A 23,042-nucleotide genomic window follows, 5' to 3' on the forward strand; every position below is an offset into this window, starting at 1 on the left:
ATTGGCAACCTTGGTGACACGGCCATGTCACCTGTCTGACACCAGGTGCCAGTGGAGCTGAGGTGGCAGTGCATATCGGTGCCCAACATGGCCATGTCACCTGTCTGACACCGGGTGCCAGTGGAGCTGAGGTGGCAGTGCAGGTCGGTGCCCGACATGGCCATGTCACCTGTCTGACACTGGGTGCCAGTGGAGCTGAGGTGGCAGTGCAGGTCGGTGCCCGACATGGCCATGTCACCCGTCTGACACCAGGTACCAGCAGAGCTGAGGTGGCAGGGCAGGTCGGTGCCTGACATGGCCATGTCACCCGTCTGACACCAGGTGCCAGTGGAGCTGAGGTGGCAGTGCAGGTCGGTGCCCAACACTCCTCACCAGGGTGGCCAGCAAGGCCTCACCTCTGCAGCCCTTGGCCAATAACCTGAGGGAGCAGGGGGTGTTTAGCCTGGAGAAAAGGAGGCTCAGGGGTGATTTTTTCACTCTATAACCACCTGAAAGGAGCTGCAGCCAGGTGAGGTCAGCCTCTACTCCCAGGCAACCAGTGATAGGGCAAGGGGACTTAGCCTTAAGATGGCCCATAGGAGGTTCAGGTTGGACAGTAGAAAGAATTTCTTCACAGAAATGGTTGTTAGACATTGGAATGAGCTGCTCAGAGAGGCTGTGGCGGCTGTCCCTGGATGCATTTAAGGAAAGACTGGATGTGGCATTTAATTGACATGAAGATGTTGTACTTGATGACCTCAGGGCTTTTCCAGCCTGATTCTGTGATTCTGTGTGGATGATGCCAGGTTGCCCAGGAACGTGGTGGAGTCACCATCCCTGGAGGTGTTCAAGAGGCGCTTTAGGGGTCACAGGGGAAGTGCTGGGTTGGCGGTTGGACTTGATGATCTTAAGGGTCTCTTCCAACCTTGATGATTCCATGAGCCAATAATTCTACAATTCCATGAGTCCACGGTTCCAGGAGTCCAGGCGCGCCGCGACAGGAGCGGCGGCCGCGGGCGGTGCCATGGCCGCCCCGCCCGCCTGAGGCAGCCCCGCCCCTGCCAGCGCACCCGAGGGCGGTGCCGCGCCTGCGCACAGGGCGGGGCTGGGGGCGGGGCTGGCGCTGCGGTGGGTGACGTCACCCGCCCGCCCCACCGGCGGGGCGGGGCGGGAGCCGCGGCCGCAGCCGCCATGGCCGGTGCCATGTTGGGGAGGAAGTGAGAGCGGGAGGCGGCGGCGGCGGCCAGGAAGGAGCCCTTCCCTTTTCCCTCCTGCCGGGGCGGGCGCGGGTTTCTCGGCCACGGCGGCTTGCGAGACCCCCGGCGCGGGCGGTGCGGCGGCGGCAGCTGGCGGCGGCGGAGCTGAGCGCCCCGGAGGCGGCGGTGGCCTAAGATGGCGGACCCGGCGGAGTGTAACATCAAAGTGATGTGTCGCTTCAGACCCCTCAACGAGTCCGAAGTGGCCCGAGGGGACAAGTACATCGCTAAGTTCCAGGGCGAAGACACCGTCGTCATCGCGGTGAGGGGCCGCCCCGGGCGGGAGAGGCGGGAAGCGCCGCGGGGGAGGCGGGCAGGGCAGGCAGGCAGGCAGGGCAGGCAGGCAGGGGGTGTCCGGGTCGGCGGGGTCAGGCGCCGCGGGGATGGGCGCGCTCTGGGCGGGAGGGCTCGGCAGCGCCCGCGGGCGGGGACGCCTCGGGAGGGGGAGCGGCCTCCTTGGAGACCGAGGCGAAGGGGAAAGGGGGCAGGGACGGCTGCGGGCGGGGTGGGCTGGTCTGGGCAGGGAGGCGGTGAGGGCTGAGGGGCGTGGGGCTGTGGGGACAGGGCGGTGGGGCAGCTCGGGGGACCTGTGACAAAGGCTCCGGGCAAAGAGTGCCGAGTGCGGGGTGAGGCGAGTCCCGCAGTGTCCGCCGGGCCCTGTGTGTGACTGTGCGGGCACGCGTGGGAGCTGCCGCCCCATAGCTGTCGGGGAAGAAATGCGAACGACAGTGCAGGCTCCAGAGAATTAGTGCTCAAGATCTGTGCATCAGTCTTCAGCTGACAGCTTCTTTTTTGTTGTTGTTAAATCAGAATAAACAGATCATTTGCCTTACTACGTGTTCGTAAATGTATTTTAACTGGAGTCTCCTTGAAAGTTACGAAGCCCGTTAAAAACAATACGGATGTTGCAGGGGAAAAGATAATCCTTTCATTTTTCTTCAGTGGATCATAGCTAGCTACAAAATGGAGCTGGAATATAAAAATAAAGTACGGTAGTTTGTTGCCTGGTTTGGTTGGTGTTGTACAAACACGCTTTAGCCCCGATGTTTGTTTTGTTTTTGTTAACTCTTAATTTGTGTTTTCGTGTAAATATATTTCATGAGAGACTAGTTGCTTGCTGAAAGTAACTTAGAGGCCAGTTATCTGTCTAAAAATTCGGGGGTTTGTTTTGTTTTTTTGAGGCTACCAATAATAGCTTTTTTGCACAATATCTGAAGTTGCAGGAGGCAATTTAATAAATGACTTTTTTGTAAGAGAAGTTACTAAATAGTAATGCTTTAGTCTGTTAATATTCGGCTGAATTTGTCAATAAAATATGGAATGCCATGAGTCTGGAATGACAAGAACAATAGCATGCTTGTGAAATGAGGTAATTTGGGCTCATTTCAGCTGGCAAGTTACTATCTTGGAGTACATCACTTCTTCCTGAGGTTGTACAGGTAACCTCAGAGTAAGGAACCAGTCCTGGAAAATAGAAAATTTAACTAGAGTGGATAATCTCACTTTCATCAGTGAATACCCATTCATTGTGACACTGCATAGTCTGTTTAAAATTCACAGTTTAGTGTAGAAACTTTCACGTGTTCTGACTTAAAAAATAAATTTTCTTTTGGTAACCCTGGTATAAATGAAAGCTTATCTTTTTAAAATACTTTTTAGGTGCACTTTGAAATTATCTGAAATGTAGATTGTGCTGAGTTGGTTCTGTATCTGAGTAGAACAATCTGATGGTGTGCTCCTGCGGGATCGTGTGGAGCTTTCTGCTCAGGATTGATGTTCAGTGTTGCCAACTGTACCTTGGTTATTTCACCTTGCTAAAAATCACAACAAATTTCCCAGTTGTCTTGGATCCAGGACTTGCTATGTCTGACTTGAAAAAAAATGCCCCCAGAATTATTAAGTTAGCTAGCAGTGACCGTATTCCTGTATTGTTTCACAAAATTTGAATAAAAGTTTGATACTCTGTCTTTGTAATGGTGGCTACAAGATTGGTATCCTCAAAATTATGACTTGAATCTCTAAAACTCTTGACAATAACTTGTGTTTAGTAGTTTTGTTTTTAATAACTTGACTGAGTTTTTACAAATTCAGGGCCCCTCTAACCTGAGCCCGTGGCCAGGCACCGCTTGTTTCTGTGTGCTGCAGAATTGCCCGAGGGAGGATAACAGAGCAGAGCTCGTGAAACAGTGGCTGAAAGGCTTCCTCCATAAGCTGTGTGTTTGCTTACCTCACTCCCTGCTTGCTGGCCTCGTTGCTGCCTGTTGAGCAGTAATTGAGCCACTTTTGGTTTTTTATAGCTGCTTCCCTCAGCTGCCTGAAGGACTTGCACCTCCCGTGGGTGCCTGGCTGCGCCTGCAGCAGTGCAGGCTGCAATAATAATAACAATAACAATAATAATAATAATATTAAAAACTTGGGATGGGAGTTGCCTGTGATGGTCGATGGGAGGTGAGCGCTGGGAGGCAGAGCTGATCCCAGGCTGCAGATTTGACTCTTCTGGAGGAGGCTGGGGAGAAAAATCAGTGACTATAACCAAACCCTCGTCCTGCCTTGACTCCCCTGTCATCTCTGAGCTAGCTGTCTTCCCTTCTTTTCCAAGCTCCTCTGAAGTTAACTTCATCCTTGTCTTTCTGGACCAGTGAGTCAGTTTGCGCTGTGTTAGATAAAACAATGGTTTTAACTGTAGCTGGTGTGTAACAGCACTTTGAGGGGACATATGGTGTTGGTCTGCTTTAAAGAGCAGACTCTGAAACAAAGTATTTTCTTTCCACAGGATGAAACTTTTTAACTAGTAAAGGGCTTTTAATTTTTTAATTGCAGGTTGCTTCTTTCTATCTTAATGTTGTATTAATTATTTTTTCCTAATGGCTTATCCTGTTAATTAAGTATAAGGATTTTGTTAAAACAGATGATAGGATTACTCGTTATATGACTTTTATGTTAAACATTAGAAATGTACCCTATGTGAAAATTGACAGCAATTTGCTAGTGGATTTCAGCCTTTTGAGTAAGATAGAACAGAGAGGAAGAGCAGTTTGATGTGGGATTATTATCTCCTTTGTTTTATCAAATATAAAACTGCTTGCAGCTGAGTAGCTTTATAGTTCTGCATAATGTATCTGTAGATCTTCTTTAAAAACCTTTCTATATCTAGTCTTGTTCATCTTAAAGCTACCCACAAGATACACATTGCTGAGTGCAGTGACACTCTGGGGTTTGGGACTGGAGCCTGAAGCAAAAGCAGCATTACCCAGTGGCTGCAGTGCTGGGGCCTGCTGGGTGTGCACAGGAATGGGCAGTGTGCCTCATTGGCAAATGGTTTTTAGTGACAGTCATTGTCCATTCCTTATTTGTATGGCTTTCAGGAAAGAATTGTGGCTGCTTGTCTGTGTTTTCATATTTAAGATGTGATCCTGGAAAGAGCTTGAGACGTTTGACTTTCTTTTTCATCATCTTTTAAACAAGTGTTGGATTGTAAATGAGACAAGGCTAGGTTAGAAAGTTGTTAGAATCAGGTAATGAAGGTCACTTCTACTACTGCAGCTTTTAGTAGTAGGTTTTTCAAAAGAAAAATGCTGAAGGCTGTACTGGACTGTATAAATGCAAGAAATGAAATGCATTCTTTAAAGTAACTTTATTATTATTATTTGCTAATGCAGAAAGAAAGCAGTGTTTAATTAGAGACAAAAGGCATCATGTCTACAGTGGTACTATAAATATGAATCAGGAATTGTAATCTGTAGCTGAAATAATACTATTATTCCAGTGTTACCCTCTGTTTCTTTTTCTTACTTCATTCCATTAAATGTTGGGTAACAAAGGTGCTTTTCAGGTGACAGTGGTGTGATGATGTAACAGAAAGGAAACATTCTGGTTTGCAGGAGTCTGTAAAGGCAAAGCTTTTCTCCCTGGCTGCAGTGCCAGTTGTGCAGAAACACCTTGCTCATATTTGCTGGGTTTTATTGTCCTGAAATTCAGTGACCATTTTTGTAAACAGCAGTACTTGCTTTTCTCTTTAGAAGAACCTTCCTACTAAAGTAAAAAGTTTGGCTGAAACATTTATTCAAAAAATATTCTATCTCTATTCTGGAAATTGAGTTTCTAGTCACAGTGTTATAAATCCCATATTTTAGTAATTCTATAGCGAACAATAACTGCTGTAATAGTTAATACTTGAATTGCAGTACTTCCACAGAAATAAGAAAAAGGGGAAAAAAAGCTGAGATTCACTGACTGTTCTGTATCATCTGCACTTTTGTGTGCACGGGGCTAAGACAAGAAGAAAATCCTCTTTGTTTATCCTGAAATTAAAATCCTAATTTGTAGCTGTGCCTTTTCCCCCATTGGCAGTGTTGGACTGGATTAGGTGTGTCAAAGCAGCAATACCTTAGCTTAGTAATAGGAAGAAGTGAGTCAGGTATCTGACATCATACTTTCCAGAAACTATTCCATTTTGGATAAATCTTTTAGCATATTTAGTGCTGATGGGAAGAACATTCTTTAGTACAGATGCAGCTCTTAAAGGCAAAGTAAGCCCATTATGTGCCCCTTTAACCTCTCACCAGGAATAGGCTGAGCGTGGGTAGGTGTTGTAGCACTGTGGCCATTCTAGCAAGAAACATTCAAGAACTTCTGCATGTGTTGTGGTAGAAAAACATGCCACTGATTTTTCAAGTGAATTTTCTACTGCTGACTTTGCTTCAGATATCAGTGCATGAGAAGTAAGATAAACTCAGGTGATCTTAAGAATAACCAATTCTGTACTTTATGGAAAGTTGCAATAGTAATAAGGGGTTTTTTAAATTACATCTATGGAGATAACCTTTAGTATTTCTCAGACTGTGGATGTAAATGTTCAGTGTAGTTGTGATTGCAGATTTTTCTGTAGTCCTCATTGGATATATTGACAAAAAACTTTTCCACAGAAACTCACATGTACTCCAAATTTTGTATAATTTAAATTGGCTGAGCATCCTTTTATATAATGGGTAACTAGTCCTTAAGTTAGCTATGGAACTACTTCAGCATCATCCCTTTATTAAGATTCAGTTAAACTACTGCTGAATCATGTTGGCAGCTGCACCTTTGTGAAGGCTGTGAGAGCACTTGGGAAGTTTTGCTGTGAGACCACATCCCTTCGAGTGCAAGGCAACTGTGGGAGCTGCAGTTGTCTTGTGGTTGACTGCAGACAAAAGAAATGCTAGGCAAGGAACTAAAAGATTCTGAGAGAGGAAGTTAGAAGTTCTGCTTGTTTGCTTGGTATTTTATCTCTTGCTTATAAAGCCTTGTGTTAAATTTTTAACATTTGAGCAGCAGTTTCTAAAAATTTCTAGAGTGTGTCAAAGCAGCCTCCTACTGTGTTAGTGACACTGCTACTACCCCTGTCAGGGACACAATGCTGCTTGGGCCTTTTGTGTCTTCAGTTCATCATTAGATCTGATTGTTTACTGCTTGGGGAAGAAAAGGCATCTGGTGCAGAAAAAATATCTGACACTTTAATCTTTCTTGATTAATCTCTTAAAGGTAATGAGGAGACATTCTGGGGCATGGTAATCCGTGCAATGCTGTTTTAGCTTTGTTTACTGCAGAAAGTAGACTGTAAAGAGAAGTGATAAGACATTGTAGATGTCAAAGATGTGAAACCATACTGAGTGGGAGTAATTTGCATTCTTAAAACATAATTATCCTGGAACCTGCTTGTCTAAACTTCCTTGATTAGGTAGTGACTCAGTGATGATGGAGCAGGGACATGCCACTAATATGGATTTTCATAGGTGTGATAAAAATGAGGACATGTGAGCGAATATTCCACTTTCCACGTGCAAAGGATGGGGAAGTGACAAGTGACAGCAGGACCCCTTGTGAGGATTCTCTTGGCCAAAATTACAGAGTTTTGTGTATTGGTAGCAATTGGTAACTTGAGGGAAATCGATATTGGGCTTGTGCTTAGTAGCTTTCACTGTATAAATAAACAAGATCAATTAAAGGCAGTAGTGCCCAAGTGAAGGCCTTGCAGCTTGATTTTCTGTTCCACAATGGAATTATTTCAGTGCATATAAATATGCACTGGAGCACGAAACAGCTGATGAATGTTTTGTGGTGTAGCTGACTTGCAGTGTGTAGTGTAGCTGATATCTGTGAAATTGGAAGCTTATTGAAACTACAGCTGCTAGTGAGAAAGATGGTGTTATCTTTTCTACAGGATCTTCCTTTTTGTGTAGTGTGCTCTCAGTCTTCATTTTCTTACATCAGAGTTACTTGTTGTTTCCCTCCTGGTGTATCTAACAGCCTCAGTTCTACCTGTAGAACACAGGGATTTGAGGTGTCTTTGAAGCTGAAATGAGTAATGGAGGAGGGTGGTGTTTTCCCTGCTGTGAAACAAGTGTTCTGGCAAACTTCAGCCCCTTAGGGACAGTTCTGCCTACTGAGCCTTGTGGTTTCTTGAACATATTTATACAGTGAACTCTGTAATTATTTTTCCAAGAGAGCACTCATCCACCTGATTTCAAGGCCTCAGATAAATATGTTTAGTCTGAAAAAGCTTTGTTTGGTATGGTGCTAGATATTATTAGAAGACAAATGGAAGGCCAGGCCAGGAAAGGCAAAGTGGGTGGGTAAAAGCCATACTTGTTTCTTTGCCAGAGAGGCAATTCCAGAATATCCTTGTGGGAGGATAGTAATGAATTAAATTTAGGCAGAATGGAACACTTAACAGTTGCAGGGAGTCTAACAGTGTTAACTGACCTAGGTTTTTTGTAAACTTTGCCCACCTGCTTGGCTACCTACAAAATCAAACTCTGAAAGAGCTACAAGAAATTTGAGCTTTGTAAGATGAGTGTAATCATTTATATCCTAGTAGATTGTCAGCTGCTTAGAACTGTTATGAGAATCTCTTCTCTAAAACAAAGCAATAACCAGTGTTCCTCTCAAAATCCTGTCAGATCTTCCTCATGTAGTCTTTTCCAAAATGAGTCTTGTGGAAGGTTTCCTTCCCCAATATCACCTTTTATTCTGCTTGGGGAGCTTTATTTTAAGGATGTCTTACATGGCACAATAGATTATGTTGAATGTTTCTTTTTGGTTTGATTTTTTTTCAAGAAACACTACCAAGACAGGTACTCTATGTCGTGGGGTATGTTTTTAATGATGGTAGTTTACCAGAGTGAGCCTACTGCCAGGGTAGGTGAGAATAAGGGGTTCTTAGATGTGCAGACCAGGCTTTGGCTTTCCTGGTAAAGCAAGTAACTTGAGGTCACGTGCAGAGCAGCTTTGCAGAACTATGTAGATAACACTCTGAAACCAAATATGTTTCATTCAAGGCCTTCCTTGTAAGCAAGCGTGTGAAGATTTAGGCAGCACTATTTAAGCTGATTTCCACACAACAGTCTTCAAGTGCTTTAAATAGAAGATTGGGCTGAGACAGTGTAGAGGACTTCTAAACTATTAACAAACACCTTCCATTCCACTTCCAGCTGTTTTTGATAACTCTTCTGTTTTGGTTTGGTTTTTTTTACAGTCCAAGCCATATATATTTGACCGTGTATTCCAGTCAAACACATCACAAGAACAAGTGTACAATGACTGTGCTAAAAAGATTGTCAAAGGTAAGGTGGAAGAGCAAATTTACCACAAGAACATCTCATATTCCTGTGGATTTCAGTGTTGAAAACTAATACTTCTATTGCTGCTTTTTATCTTTGGAATGTTTAAAATGTGCCAGCATGGATTGTAGCACCATACAGTCATCCTGTAGTTGAGCTAATAAATTATGTCAGTGCTGTAATTAAACTTGCTGTTGCAGTTGACTGCAACATTTGGTAATGTTACCTGTTATGTTTTAGGGGTTTTTTTACAGTTCTCTGCAATGATTGTTTAAAACAATTTGTCAGAAATTAAACATAATAACTATTAATAATAATTTTGAGATGTGTCATCTACCCTCCCCATGCCCCACAAATTTACTGGTGAGAAACATCATACAGAACTTTGTTTGGAGGAATGCAGGAGGAAATGAAAATTGTGAAATATGAGTTATTGCTGTGCATGCTAGGGTGTGCAATTTCTCCAAACCTGAATTCTCAGATTTGGCCTAGTACCTTCAGAAAATCAAGTCTTGTGACAAAGAAGGATATGCCACAGTAAGTTTTTGTAGTAAGCAATTAGCTAGTTCCCTGAAAATAAAATTGATTCATTTCTTGAGGGCATCAATAAATTCTAATTGACCCAACTTTCAAAACAGCTTTACAGAGCCTTGACAGAAATTCCTGAAACACCGACTGTTAGTTAATACCAACGGAATATTGGGTGAACATACTGTGTTTTTCATCATTAGAAAAGTAAATTGCTGTGGGAAATGCAGGCTGCTGCAAGTATTTAACCCTTTAATGAGTTAAATAATAATCAGGCTCAGATCAGGAGGTTGCTCATTGAATTTAGCTAAGAGTTGTAATGCTGCCCCTTTTATGCTCATGTAAGACTCTGAGCTCTGTGTGGCATTTCTCACCTGTGCTGCATCAAGTGGCAAATGAGCTCTAGTGGTGAGACAAATGGATTTACAGGTATGGTGGAGTGGCAAAGCCCTCCCCAGCTGGAGTATCTCCTCGTGCTTGTTTTTGGAAAATAAAAGTTTGCTTGCAGGATGTGATTCTAGAGTAACTTACACATAAACAGGCCAGGCCACCAGCCTCTCACCCCTCAATCTAAACTTTGCTTGGTTCATTCATAATTTGAAATAGAAGCTTATGCCCTAAGAATAAGATGCTTGACACTTAAGGTGTCATCTGTTTGCATCACAATTGGACAATTAAACTTTCCTGTAGGCAGAAAACATGATGTTCTCCTGTTTGGTTTCTTCTGGGGTATCAAAGACCATCTGTTCAGCCTGGCAATTGCATTGATTTCCTTTTTGTTCCTAAATGTGAAGTCCTGATTTTTCTGGTTGAAGAAACAGGAACTTCTAAGGCACGGTCAGTGATGGCAAAATGCATTCAAAGATCTAGGGAGGAACACCTCCCTCCCCCTAACTCTAGCACAAGGTTCCCAGACACTGAGTGATTTAACTTGCTGGGCATTTTAGGACCTGCTTGCTTTAATTCTATTTAATTCAACTTATCTTTAGAAGAAGGAAATGAACACTAATGAAAATACTCTTTCCCTTTAGATGTACTTGAGGGATACAATGGTACAATATTTGCATATGGGCAAACATCATCTGGAAAGACACACACTATGGAAGTAAGAATGTTAAAATAATTTTCTCTTACTGTCACTGTCATGTCTTTTCATCACAATAGTCTTTGCTTTGTAGAAATAAGATGTCAGCTTGTTTTCTTCTTGCAATATTTTGATAGCCCATTATTTTTTTAGGACTGAGAATGGCAGTGTGGGGTTTTTTTTTTTTTTTTCACATTCAGTAGCAGGATGAGAAACACAGGAATAATATCAATAGCATCATTTCAGTTGTAGTTTGGGAGAGTTCTGCAGCTGTTCTTTTCACTTTTGGGAAACTGGGGGGCTCACTTTACTTCATGGAATAAGTGCATTGTACCTGTCAGTATTTTGTCAGTTGAACTGACCCAGATGTTTTGTGTCTGAGTACTGTTTGTAATGCTGGATTGAGTATGAATTTTTTGTTACATTCTTTTTCTGTTAAGGGGAAGCTTCATGACCCAGATGGAATGGGCATTATTCCAAGAATAGTGCAAGATATTTTTAATTATATTTACTCCATGGATGAGAATCTTGAGTTTCATATTAAGGTAAACTTTTCTTCATTTTTACTTTAATCTGTATTAAAATTCAAAGGTAGTCTATGTGTGAATGGATATTCTGTATCTGTTTCAAATGCCTGTAACCTGGAAACTGATAACCTGGGTTATTACTGATGTAACTGATTTTTCCTAAAGAAGAATTATGTTAAAACTTTCATTTTGTTCCATTCAATATTGATGGAAACAATGCTGATAACCTGTGGTGGTGCTGATAGTGATTGAAACTTCTGATCAAAACAGTTTCTTCCTAAAGATACATTTTAATTCAGCCTGAAGAACTTGAGCTGGATGTAGTGTTATGTGGGAGGTCATGGTAATCATGCTGAATCCTTGTGATCAAGATGCAAAGCATTTTTGCCTTCTGATGTATCCCTTTTCCTCTTCTTACTTCTAGGTGTCATATTTTGAAATATACTTGGATAAAATAAGGGACCTTTTGGATGGTAAGAGTTTTATTTGTTTTGAACATATAAAATAAATTATTCTGTAGGGACATAATAAAAACCCCTTATGTTACCTAGATATTCATTATGGTAATAACTTTGCATGATAAAGGTACATCATAATGGGAAAACATGGAGCTCATCTGTATGATATTACTAGAGCTGCAGTGGTGGTGCTTTCCTGTGTGTTAAACTTTTGTCAGGTGTTGCTGAGAGGTAACATTTCTGACTCGGGCATGCATTGTAGGCAGTGCTCTCATTCAGTTTTGCCTTAGCTTTGGAATGTTTTCTCTTCCAGTTTCAAAGACCAATCTTTCTGTTCATGAGGACAAAAATAGAGTTCCCTATGTAAAGGTGAGCATCGGTCTGATGTATTTTCATCTTGCACTCCTCTCCTGTGCACATGTATTTGTGCTTTGTTTATGTGGTGTTATTTTTCACAATCCCCCTTTTTTTCCCAAGGGTTGCACAGAGCGGTTTGTATGTAGTCCAGAGGAAGTTATGGATACTATAGATGAAGGAAAATCCAATCGACATGTAGCAGTGACAAGTAAGTATCATCTTCTGTTTCCTTTTAGTGATTTATCTGTTTGCTTCTGGTATAGGGGAGGCACAGACAGTGAGTGAAATAATTCAGGTGTGTGAAAGGGTCTGGCATAAGCAGTTTCAGGATGTGTTTGATAAACAAGCATTTCAGTTCATTTCTGGTTAGATCATGTTGCTTACACTGGGATTGAAAGGAGAAAGTAAGTCATCAGTGAGGAACTGTGCATCACTGGAGAAAAAGGTGTAGTTCTCCTTTAGGAATAATGCAAAATCCCAGTTTGTGGAATTTGTTTTAATTAACCTAGAAATCTGCAAGTGGGGCTTGTCCACAGTTTGATCATTCTGTTGCATATTCCAAGAATAGCTGATCAGAATTCAGACCTGCTGCAGATGTAAACAGCATCCCAAGTTTTTTGGCTGTAGCATGCATTTGAGTTGCAAGGAGCCATGCCATAGGTCTCCAAATTCCCACAAAAAGCAAGATTTGGAAATGACAGAGGGGTTAGGGAAGACAAGGGAAGATGTAGGTGCATGCAAAGTAAAACTTGAGCTCTTAGCAGCTGAGGTGACTGTCAGAAGTTTCAGAGCCAATTTCAGGATGTTTCACAATCTTCTTGTGTTTAGTTCTTTATTCAGGAGGAGATTATACAGTCATTAAGAAAATAGAAGCATTTTCTTCTCATTTCTTAGGTTAAGGATCAAAATCAAAAATTATATTTTCCTTTTAAGGAATTTTTCAGTCTTGTGGTTTTGCTTCCTTGCTCCTAAGTAAAAAGGTTCAAGTGGGGACTGCAGTAAGAAAATTTGGATAGAATATTATTCTGTGTTCTGTGCTTCTTTAAGATCAGTAAGCTGGTACTTTTAGAACTGTGAGAGATTTATACTTAAAAGGAAGAAGAAATGGCCAGATGTTCTCATTCAGGTTAAATTTTGTTACTGGATTAAAATAATACTTTAAATTCAACACGTCTTGTTTTCTCTTCATGTTTCACAGCAGAGGGGACAACACAAGACAGGAATGAAAGGCTGTGGCCAGTTAAATTTTCAAAGAGGGATAAAATGGGGTACACTGGAAGTCTTCAAAAGACTCTCTTATCAAGAACTAAATATACTTTCTGTTCTAATAAAGTAAATTAATGTGTGAAATCCATGGTTGACAAGCTAGCAAACCTGATGAGTGAACTTATGTGATATTAATAGGAGCCCAAGGGAAAGCTGGATCTTTCTTACCCAATTAGATGATACCATTGGTTTTGCTGCCTCTAGGTCTGCTGTCATTGAGGGATTACACTATACAGCTTCATTAGCTTTGGATCTCTGCACTGTGGGGAGGTGTTGTTTTAAGTGAGACTGATTGTACAAATCTTTTTGATGTGTTTATTTTGAATTATAGATATGAATGAACACAGCTCCCGAAGTCATAGTATTTTTCTTATTAATGTAAAACAAGAGAATACTCAAACAGAACAGAAACTAAGTGGAAAACTTTACCTTGTGGACTTGGCAGGCAGTGAGAAGGTAATTATAAGTTTCTCTTTCTGCTCTGAAGCTGTGTTTTTTCTTTACATTCAAGTATTTTACATGGTTCAGTTGTCATCTCTGAGGTGTGTCAGTTTTGATGTTGAAATATGGTTTCTGAATCCTAGGCTGGCTTGGCTGTTAGATGCTTTAAGCTGATCCACATTTCTGCAAGTGAGGATTTGTAAATCTAGACTAGGGTGGGGAAAGAGGGTAAAGTTCAGTTTCAGTATCTGAGATGTGTGGGTTAGCCAGGTACAGGAATCAGCTTTTATGGTTGTGGAATATCTGGATTTTCTTATGTAGTGATACCAAGTTTCTTAATCTGAAAATCTGATTAACATTGTTTGACTGCTTGCTTTCCTATATCAGTAGCTTAAAGCAGAGAAGGAAATACATACTGTAATTAGTCTTCTGAAAGCTGGATTTCTGACATGCTTTTCATCTTTGCTTCTGGGTTTATCCCTGCCTTTACCTCCAGGCTTGCTGTTGTTTTTCCTTACATCATTGTTCTATGACCTTATTGTTGTCTCTGATCCTATATTTATTCTGAAATGTGTTTCTTCAGTCAGTCTTTTTAAAGAAGAGAGCTGGGTTGCAGGTCTCCTTCTCTGTAGTTCCTTTCAGTGTTTATTTCAAACTTTACATTGGTGCATTTCCCCAGTCCCTTTGAAATGCATGCAGTTTTCTAATGGCTTGTATCAGTTTGTGCACAGGAAAGTAGAATTTTTTCATTGTAGTCATGGTCCCAGCTGGGTGGAAATAGTTAAAGGGAATGTTATGGAACTGTAAGTCAAATTCAGCCCTTGAGGCAAAAGAGGCAAGGTGTATAGAATGGCATCAGGTCAGATTTTTTTTCATGTTTCTGCTACCTACTGAAGCTCCTAGAGCACTCATATAGGTCAGATTCTGCCTCTAAAATCTGTTCTCACAGATTTCTGCTTGTGAAGATTTTCTGTTCTGTTTTCTAGGGGTAGTAGTGGTATGTGGTTTGGGTTTTATGCTTTGTTTTGTTAGGGTTTTTTAAGGGGAGAGGTAGTTTGGTTTTAAGGATGATCTCTGGACAAACTATTCATAATACTTATTTACTTTTAAGGAATTAATCTTTTTTACAGACTTCAAAAAACTTTTGAAGTTGTTAATTTGACAGAAGTTACTAACTATACATTTATATGTTACAAAAAGGTATATTTTGCAGGGAGAATATTCACTTCAGTTAAAAACATGAGAAATGTCTTCAGACACTGAGTTTTGAATGAGAAATTGATAATGAATTGGGGAAAGTCTGACTAAGAGTTGGCTTATGTGTACCTCATAAAGCCAGGGAGACTTGACTTATAAGTGGGGAAATTATATAAGTTTTCTCTTAAATTTTGAAGGTATGTTTTGAAGATGCGTTTAGTAATGTCCTGAAATATTGTATAGGTTAGTAAAACTGGAGCAGAAGGTGCTGTGCTGGATGAGGCCAAGAACATCAACAAGTCTTTGTCTGCTCTTGGAAATGTCATCTCAGCCCTGGCTGAAAGCAGTGTAAGTGTTGTCTTTTGTCTTTTTTTACTTGAAAGTTAAAAGCTTGCATCTCTGAACATGCTGTGCAGAAATTCCCACCAGTCTCAGTGATATGAGCCAGTGCATTGCAGGTGGCCATTACTCTTGTACTCTATTGACAGTAAAGATTAGTAAGTTACATTTAATGCTGAGGGACCTGAACATCATACTGAAAATTTCCTTGTGCTCTAATAGTTACCAACATAGAAATACAATTTTGTCATCCCATGCATCTTCAGTCTTATGATTAATGAATTAAAGTAGAATTTAATGTCTTTCTAATGAGGTCATACCTAGCAAGAGTGTAGTTCATATTTCAGCAAATTAAATGTGCCTGAAAACCCATGACTGATCATTTAACCTCTTCCTTGGTAGACATATGTTCCATATCGTGATAGCAAAATGACCAGAATCCTTCAAGATTCACTAGGGGGTAATTGCAGAACCACTATTGTTATTTGCTGTTCTCCATCTTCTTACAACGAATCTGAAACTAAATCTACTCTTCTGTTTGGCCAAAGGTGAGTATGTGATTTAATAGGAATAAATGCACAATGAGAAATAAGTAAGTTGCTCTATTAAGATTCCTGAACCAAATTAATTAGGATGTTTACTTTCTTTCTGTAATTCTTCAGTGTATACATGCCTAAGTGTTGTGATCTGTCTTGTCTCTCATATATATAAATCCTGAACCCAGCCAGGATCATGAAGACTGTATTATCAGGAGCATATAATTTGATTCAAATTGTGGTTTAATGTATAATCTTCAAGGGGTAGAAGTACTTCCCTGTCCCCTGCCCTCCCTAAAGTAGGTAGGAAGGAGCTCTCCCCTTGTAAGTTGAAACTTTATTTGCCAGGAGAGCCTGTTGTCTGGTCTGTATCTAACACTCCAGTAAACTTTGAAATGATTCTTGTGAATTCCTGTGTCATTTCTAACTGAATTTATACATACTCATTTCCAATTAAGTACTTTGTTAGGTAGTTTTTCTTTACCATTGTATTATTGTTGCTGCCTTGTTATACTCCAGTTCCTGACCACTAGATTGCATCACACTGTTTAGTGGAGCACATTCCAAAACCAGTCAGTGTTTTGCTAGTCCATCTGGTCTTTGATGTTAGTGCACCTCTGCCACTTCAGTCCAACAAGATAGTTTCCTACTGGTCTTCTCTGAGAAGTTTTATGGAAAATAGATCAGATTAGAAATCTGGCAGAATGTGAATAGTTAGTGAGTGTGGAGTAATGACTGCTTTCTGCAGCAGTGGAGCTTTTGGGTTTCATTTTAGAAGATAGGAGGTCTTTTCCTTTTATCATTTAGTGAATGTGCTGGTGGAAAGTGTCTTACAGCTGCAGCTATGTAGTTTCACTAACTTGTGCTCTTGGTGTTTTCAGGAATTAACAGAGTGCATTCCAGTCTCAGCCACTACAGTTAGTCCAGTGCAATAATTCAGCTTCCTAGGGATATCAAATTTATGCTGAAGCCCTCAGCTGTAGTAACTGAAGGCTATGTAATAATAGTATAATATAGTAGAAAAGCATATCTCTCTTAGTAGTAATGTGTCCCTAAGATTTTGCTTTTGGTTGAAATGAGCTGTTTATTAGATAAGCCAGATGGTTTACATGCTAGAGGTGTCCTCTCCATTGGACAGTGTTTGCTAGATGAGGAATGCTGTTGTTCAAAACTGTGTACAACTGTCCTGACCTCAGTCCTTTCAGATGAATGTATGCAGCTTAATTTTTCCAACTCAATCAGCTTGAGATTTCTCAGCTTTCCAAAAGTTGTGTTGCTCTGTCCTTTAACAGTTGTATCAATCCAAATGAAAGAATAGTAACTTGACAGGGAATAGAAATAAGGTTTTGGAAGAGATGGGAATGTTTATATTTTCACTAGTGATATGTGAACATGTTATTTAGTAACCTTTAATTCCTTTCTTTAAAAACGAATTTTCAGAGCTTTTTGCTTTCTCTGTGTAGAGCAAAGACCATTAAGAACACAGTCTGTGTGAATGTGGAGCTCACTGCAGAACAGTGGAAGAAAAAGTATGAGAAGGAAAAAGAGAAAAACAAGACTCTGCGTAACACCATACAGTGGCTGGAAAATGAGCTCAACCGATGGAGGAACGGTGAGAAGCAAGTTTATTATTATTCTGCAAACTTTAGGCAAGACAACACACACTGAGTTAGTCTTCAGGCTACTAGAAATAGCTGAGAGCACTATGCAAGGCAGTGATAAGGATGTTGAAGCTATAGGAGGAAGTCAGCTTTGGAGCATTATATTTTTCACTTTATTGCAACTGAAATAACTTCTTATAATCGTGTGGTGGCAAAAATGTCTGAAAGTGTTTTCCTGTTAGATTGTTCAACACTTAGTTTTCTAGCAGGACTAGAGTTACATTGTAAAATAAAAATTTTGGGGGACACAAAAACTGATATTATCTGTAAGTGCAGAAACTAAGTAAAATGTTTCCTTTGTTTGGGTTTTCTGATTCAAAACAATACTACAAGATCTTGCCCTCATTTAAAACTCAAACATGTCGATAGGCAAAAAACCCATCCAAACCCCAAAGTTGCTGACAGTATCAAATATGTGCCTGTTAATTCTTCCTGAATGATTAACTTCTTATCAGTTCAAGTTGCTGGCAAAATGCAAGTTAATAGTGAAGCCATAAATTCAGGAAAGAGAACATAGGTCATGCAGATATACTCTGGAGTTTTGCAGCTGTAGAATATGATTTTGCAGTCTGACAACTGCACCACATCCAGATAAAAATCTGAAAAAAAAAATGAGTTGGCTGAAATAGGTTTGGTAGGATGTAGGGGGGTTTTTTGTTTGTTTTTGTTGGGGTTTTTTTATTGTTTCGTACAGCTGGTATGAGGCCACACCTGAAATGTAAATATTCTGAAAGAACTATACTTAACATCAGATACTGGAGTGTTGGAAAGAGCCTATACCTTCCAAGGACTGCATGAAATGTTTTGAATAAAGCACTAAGAAATTTAGTTTAATTTACTAGAGAAGTGCCTTGGTATGTTCTGTCTTCTTCTCTGTGAAGTTAGTGTTCTCATCAGAAAAATCTTTATGAACCTGAAAGGATAAAAGTGTAATGGAAAAGATTTTACATTAGAAGCAGAGCAATGTAAAAGTAAACGTGACTACCTAGTAAAACAGTGCCAAGGGAGACAGAGTTTTATGTCTTCTGGGAAAATTAGGTGACTTTCTAGAAGATAAGGTTTGATGTGTAGTTTGGAGCTCATAGCAGAGTAACTGGGTGAAATATGATGTTTTGTAGTAAGCAGGAAATAGTTTGGATGATCTAGTGGAGTTTTGTTTGTTTGTTTGTTTTTGTTTGTTTGGGGATTTTTTACCAAGTAATCAGCTGAACTCAATTGCTTATGAACTGTGTAAAACTGTTAGTAGGAAATATGGAATACTTCTCAAGGGTAATTTTTTGGGAAATATGTCATGGCTAGCTGTACTAAAATTAAGTTTACTTCTAAGGGGAGACTGTACCAGTTGATGAACAGTTTGACAAGGAGAAGGCCAACTTAGAAGCTTTTGCCGTGGACAAGGATATTACTGTTATTAATGATAAACCAGCTACCACAATTGGAGTAACTGGCAATTTCACTGATGCTGAGAGAAGGAAATGTGAGGAAGAAATTGCCAAACTTTACAAACAACTGGATGACAAGGTATGCCATTCTTTCTTAATGTAAGATCTCTTGAAAATATGTCTTGAACTATATTATTGTATAATGCATCTTCATCATTCTCAGGAGGAGAAGCCAAGGGGCAGGTACAGATCTCTTCACTCTTGTGACCTGAGGGAATGGCCTGAAGTTGTGTCAGGGGAGGTTTAGGTTGGATATTAGAAAAGGTCCTTCATCCAGAGGGAGGTTGAGCACTAAGGCTCCCCAGGAAAGTGGTCACAGCATCAAACCTGATGGAGTTCCAGAAGCCTTTGGACAATGCTCTCTGGCACAGGGTGTGACTCTCAGTGTCCTGCACAGGGCTGAGAGTTGGGCTTGTTGGTCCTGATGGATCTCTTCCAGCTCAGCTTATTTGTGATTCTGTGTTAATTTTGCCAGTATTCATTTGTTAGCTCAGCTTGTTTAAGTATTTGCTGAGAGTACTTCCTCTTAATTCTGATTAAGGGAAATCAAAGCTGCCTTACCTGGTGCTAAGGGAGTATTGTTTGTTAGTTGGAAAACAATAGATGAGGGAAAATTAATAATTTGAAGACAAATTTTTTTCCTGTTTTGAATATTTTATTTGAAATTTAAAAAATCTCAAATTTAAGCAGTAGTACTGTATTTGAATAGAAAAAATATTTTAATTAACAATTAATTGTTCCTTAGAACAACTCGGAGAAGGCTTGCAAAAGCACAGGTATAAGTTTTTTGTCTCTGAAGCGTGGTGAATTACACATACATGCCAGGTTAAGAGCCTAATGAATCAACCAGTGAGAAGAATTGTTTTTTTGCTTTTACTGCTTTTTTGTGTAATTGTCTTGGAATAAAGAAAAGTTAGGTACCTTATGTCTGCTATCTTGTAGATTATTTTTTTTCTGAGTGGTATTTGTCAGTTTAATGAACACAGTCTTATTTCAACTACAGGATGAAGAAATTAATCAGCAGAGTCAACTAGTAGAAAAACTGAAGACACAAATGTTGGATCAGGAAGAGGTGAGTTTTGCTTTTGCATCTATATTTTATTTTCATTGTCTTTCCATTAAAGAAATCTTTGGTATTTGGAATAGGTCACAGTTTATGACCAGGAAGTAAAATGGAAGTATTTTATGCAAAGGCAGTTGTCTTCCCTATGCAGAGTTAGCAGGTTGTCAAAACTGAAGGTAACTTGATTTAATGTAAGAAATCTGTTCTAAGGTTTACTTCTGGTCAGTTGCTGTACACAGAGGGAAGGGAGAGGAGGGAAATCTATTGGCCCATAATGAAAAGGGAAGTATCTGTGTGTTAATTCACACCATCCTTGCTAAAATATTCAAATTATTTGTATGCACATGTTGCCAGGGATATAAATTAATGAGAGGAAATTCCTATTAATAATGAAAACTTCATTTAGCCAAAATATTACAAAAATTATTTCTGTATAGCACAAATGTTAAAGTAATCTTTGTGTGCATATTCAGAAGGAAATGGGCTAAGGACTAGGGAAGTTGGAGCTACTGTTGAATCTAATTTAAATAAATAAATCTGCTTTTTAGCAATTGTATCCTTTGTCTAGTTATTCTTCAGCACTTAACAGTGTTAAAATGCTGAAGTTAAGTCCCTAGACTATTGAGAATTCCAGACTCCTGAGTAGTGTTCAGTGGCTTTTTTGAGAATTTGCAATATTCCATGTGCATTTCTAGTTGCTACTCCTATGTCTTCATTTGTAATCACTTCCATTTTTAGGATATTTAAAAATTTAAAGAACTGTGAATATAGGTGGTGAATTTAGTTGTTCATTATATTCTGTTCTTGGTATCTTTATTGCATGAAGCTAGTCACTAGGAATGTAGATATAAGCTATTGTACAACTAAAAGCATTAATAAAATTCAAGATATGTGTGGAGTTTTCTTAATGATTATTTATTGTTGTATTTTTATTAAACCTCTGTCAATGTTGCAGCTTCTGGCATCAACCAGACGGGACCAAGACAACCTGCAAGCAGAGTTGAATCGCCTTCAGGCTGAAAATGATGCTTCTAAAGAGGAAGTGAAGGAGGTGCTACAAGCCCTTGAAGAGTTAGCTGTCAACTATGATCAGAAGTCTCAGGAAGTAGAAGATAAGGCAAAGGAATATGAACTGCTTAGTGATGAACTCAATCAAAAATCGGTATGAAATTGGGATAAGAAATTACTCATAATCTTCAGTGTGACTTTCTTGCCTTACCTGTATTTTTTAAAGTCATTTGAGAATGTTTCACAAGGGAAAACGAGATCCTAAGTCTAAAACTTACTTCATTTTTGCAGGGAATGATTATCTAAAACCTATAAGCTTAAGAAAAAATGTATGGTGATTATTGACCTTGATAGTGCTTGTCTTTTTAGTGCCTGTGACATTTTATTCCCTGAAGTGTGTTCAGAAATATCCTAGGTGTCAAAACTTAAAACTTTCATTACATGCTGGTGTTGTTTGCCTTTCTGATGCAGATGGGAAAATCCTGACTTAAGAATCTGCTTCTTCCAATCTTGAAGTTGCAGTGAGCATGCTGCAGTTTCTCTTGAAAGGAATATTTGCCTGCTGTGTGTTTGGAATGTGAGATAACTTACCTTGATACCTTCAAAAATGAGCAGTTTGGTTTACTTTCTGCAAGGAGTAGTTGGGGATGTATTCCACAAGATGACCCTTGTTCAAATACAGATGCAGCTTCAGTCTCACAGGCTACTCTGCACCTCCTTACATCCCTGAACTGACATCCTCCTTACATTTCTGAACTGACAGTTTTGGTAGCCAGTTTTTGGCAGACCTCAATCAGTTTTAAGTTAAGCAGTTAATACTCTACCTACTGTCCTAAAATTCTAAGTGCTGGAAAGGATCAGCATGTTTGCTGGCATTGCAGACAGTATCAATGACACAAGTCTCACTCTTCTCTGTTCTCGAAGATAAGAGGATCTGAGTCTTCCAGTGGCTGTGTCTTCCAATTTTCAGTTAGGAACATTTGACATGGGAGAGCACTAGTGATGTAATTGAAGTTCACAAGATCATGAAACTTTTTTTTAATCTTTTGAATGTTCTGAACTGGTAACTTACATCACTTGAAGATTGGCCAAAGTCAGAGAATTATGAAAGTCAGAGTCTTATGAGGAGCATTTAAAGGCTCTTGGAATAGGCTTGCTATGTGTGTATGATTCTGAAGTGTATGGTTTGTTTTTTGATGGGGTTTTTTTCTTGTTTGCTTTATTGGTGTAGTTTTTAGTTCTAGGTACTGATTCTAGATATTAAAACTAACATCCAGTGAGTGTCATGAATAACTCAATCTGCAAGAAAGCAACTGTTCAGAGGTGTCATAAAATGAAGACATCCCAATCTGGCACTGCTAACCCATGCAGTAAACATCCTTTGGCATCTCTGTCTGAGATGCAGACTAATAGCAGACTCTTGAGCATGCAGGCTGCTGAGCTGCAGCCACTACAACCACAGCAGCTCAAACCAGCTGAAAAAGTGCTCAAGAATAAGTATTGTGCTTATGAAATGTCAGTACTGGAAGAGTATTCTCATTTTTTGATTTGCAAATAGGGACGAGTTAAGAGCTCTGCAGATAGATAGAACTGAAATTGTTTTAATTTACCAAAGTATGGTGGAACCTGTTGGACTTGCTGTCCATTTACCCTTTTCTATAAATGTGATTCCCTGCAATATTTAATTGTATATAACTCTAAATGCTGTTTAACAGTGTTAACACTAATTTTGCTGCAGAATTTTAAGATTTTGTGAGTTGAAGGTCTCTGTCCCCAGTACTTTTTAGTTCTTTCAGAAGAAATGCTGGTGCTCTGTAAATAGTATGACACTAGTTCCAAGAACAAGAGTTGTTTTGTTTAATCAAGGGTAACTTCTTTTACTGTAGGTCACTTTAGCCAGTATAGATGCAGAGCTTCAGAAACTTAAAGAAATGACCAACCATCAGAAGAAACGAGCAACAGAAATGATGGCTTCCTTACTAAAGGATCTTGCAGAGATTGGAATTGCAGTAGGAAATAATGATGTCAAGGTAAGAGTTAATCACTGCTGTTTTCAGTGCCATGTATTAAACACATACATTGTGGATAGGTGGGGACATTTTCTTAGTATGATAAAAATTACCACCATAGGAAGCTTCATCTATATTGATAATTTGGACATAAGCTTCTCCATTGCTTGTATTGTGACTTAATCAGGTCCCAGACAGAATTTGATTATGCATAGACGAGGAAGAGCATGAATGATTTTTTTTTGAAGCAGTGTTATACAAGTGCTGTGACACTGTGAACTTCAAACAAA

The 23,042-nt window shown here is 39.8% G+C and overlaps 1 protein-coding gene across 1 annotated transcript in view; it reads left to right on the forward strand.

Annotated features, from left to right (window-relative positions):
• Positions 1-1,315: 1,315 nt before the first annotated feature.
• Positions 1,316-23,042, forward strand: part of KIF5B (kinesin family member 5B) — a 33,541-nt gene continuing 11,814 nt past the window's right edge. Inside the window, exons 1-15 of the mRNA XM_063148727.1 lie at positions 1,316-1,497; positions 8,752-8,839; positions 10,396-10,469; positions 10,889-10,993; positions 11,400-11,448; positions 11,747-11,802; positions 11,911-11,998; positions 13,388-13,512; positions 14,938-15,042; positions 15,436-15,581; positions 17,033-17,181; positions 18,558-18,751; positions 19,676-19,744; positions 20,691-20,897; positions 22,630-22,773. Coding sequence (XP_063004797.1) covers positions 1,372-1,497; positions 8,752-8,839; positions 10,396-10,469; positions 10,889-10,993; positions 11,400-11,448; positions 11,747-11,802; positions 11,911-11,998; positions 13,388-13,512; positions 14,938-15,042; positions 15,436-15,581; positions 17,033-17,181; positions 18,558-18,751; positions 19,676-19,744; positions 20,691-20,897; positions 22,630-22,773 — 1,725 coding nt within the window. The 5' untranslated portion in view covers positions 1,316-1,371. The remainder of the gene's footprint in view (positions 1,498-8,751; positions 8,840-10,395; positions 10,470-10,888; positions 10,994-11,399; positions 11,449-11,746; positions 11,803-11,910; positions 11,999-13,387; positions 13,513-14,937; positions 15,043-15,435; positions 15,582-17,032; positions 17,182-18,557; positions 18,752-19,675; positions 19,745-20,690; positions 20,898-22,629; positions 22,774-23,042) is intronic.

The sequence above is a fragment of the Melospiza melodia genome, chromosome 1 (genome assembly GCF_035770615.1).
Source record: "Melospiza melodia melodia isolate bMelMel2 chromosome 1, bMelMel2.pri, whole genome shotgun sequence".
Classification (NCBI taxonomy): Eukaryota; Metazoa; Chordata; class Aves; order Passeriformes; family Passerellidae; genus Melospiza; species Melospiza melodia.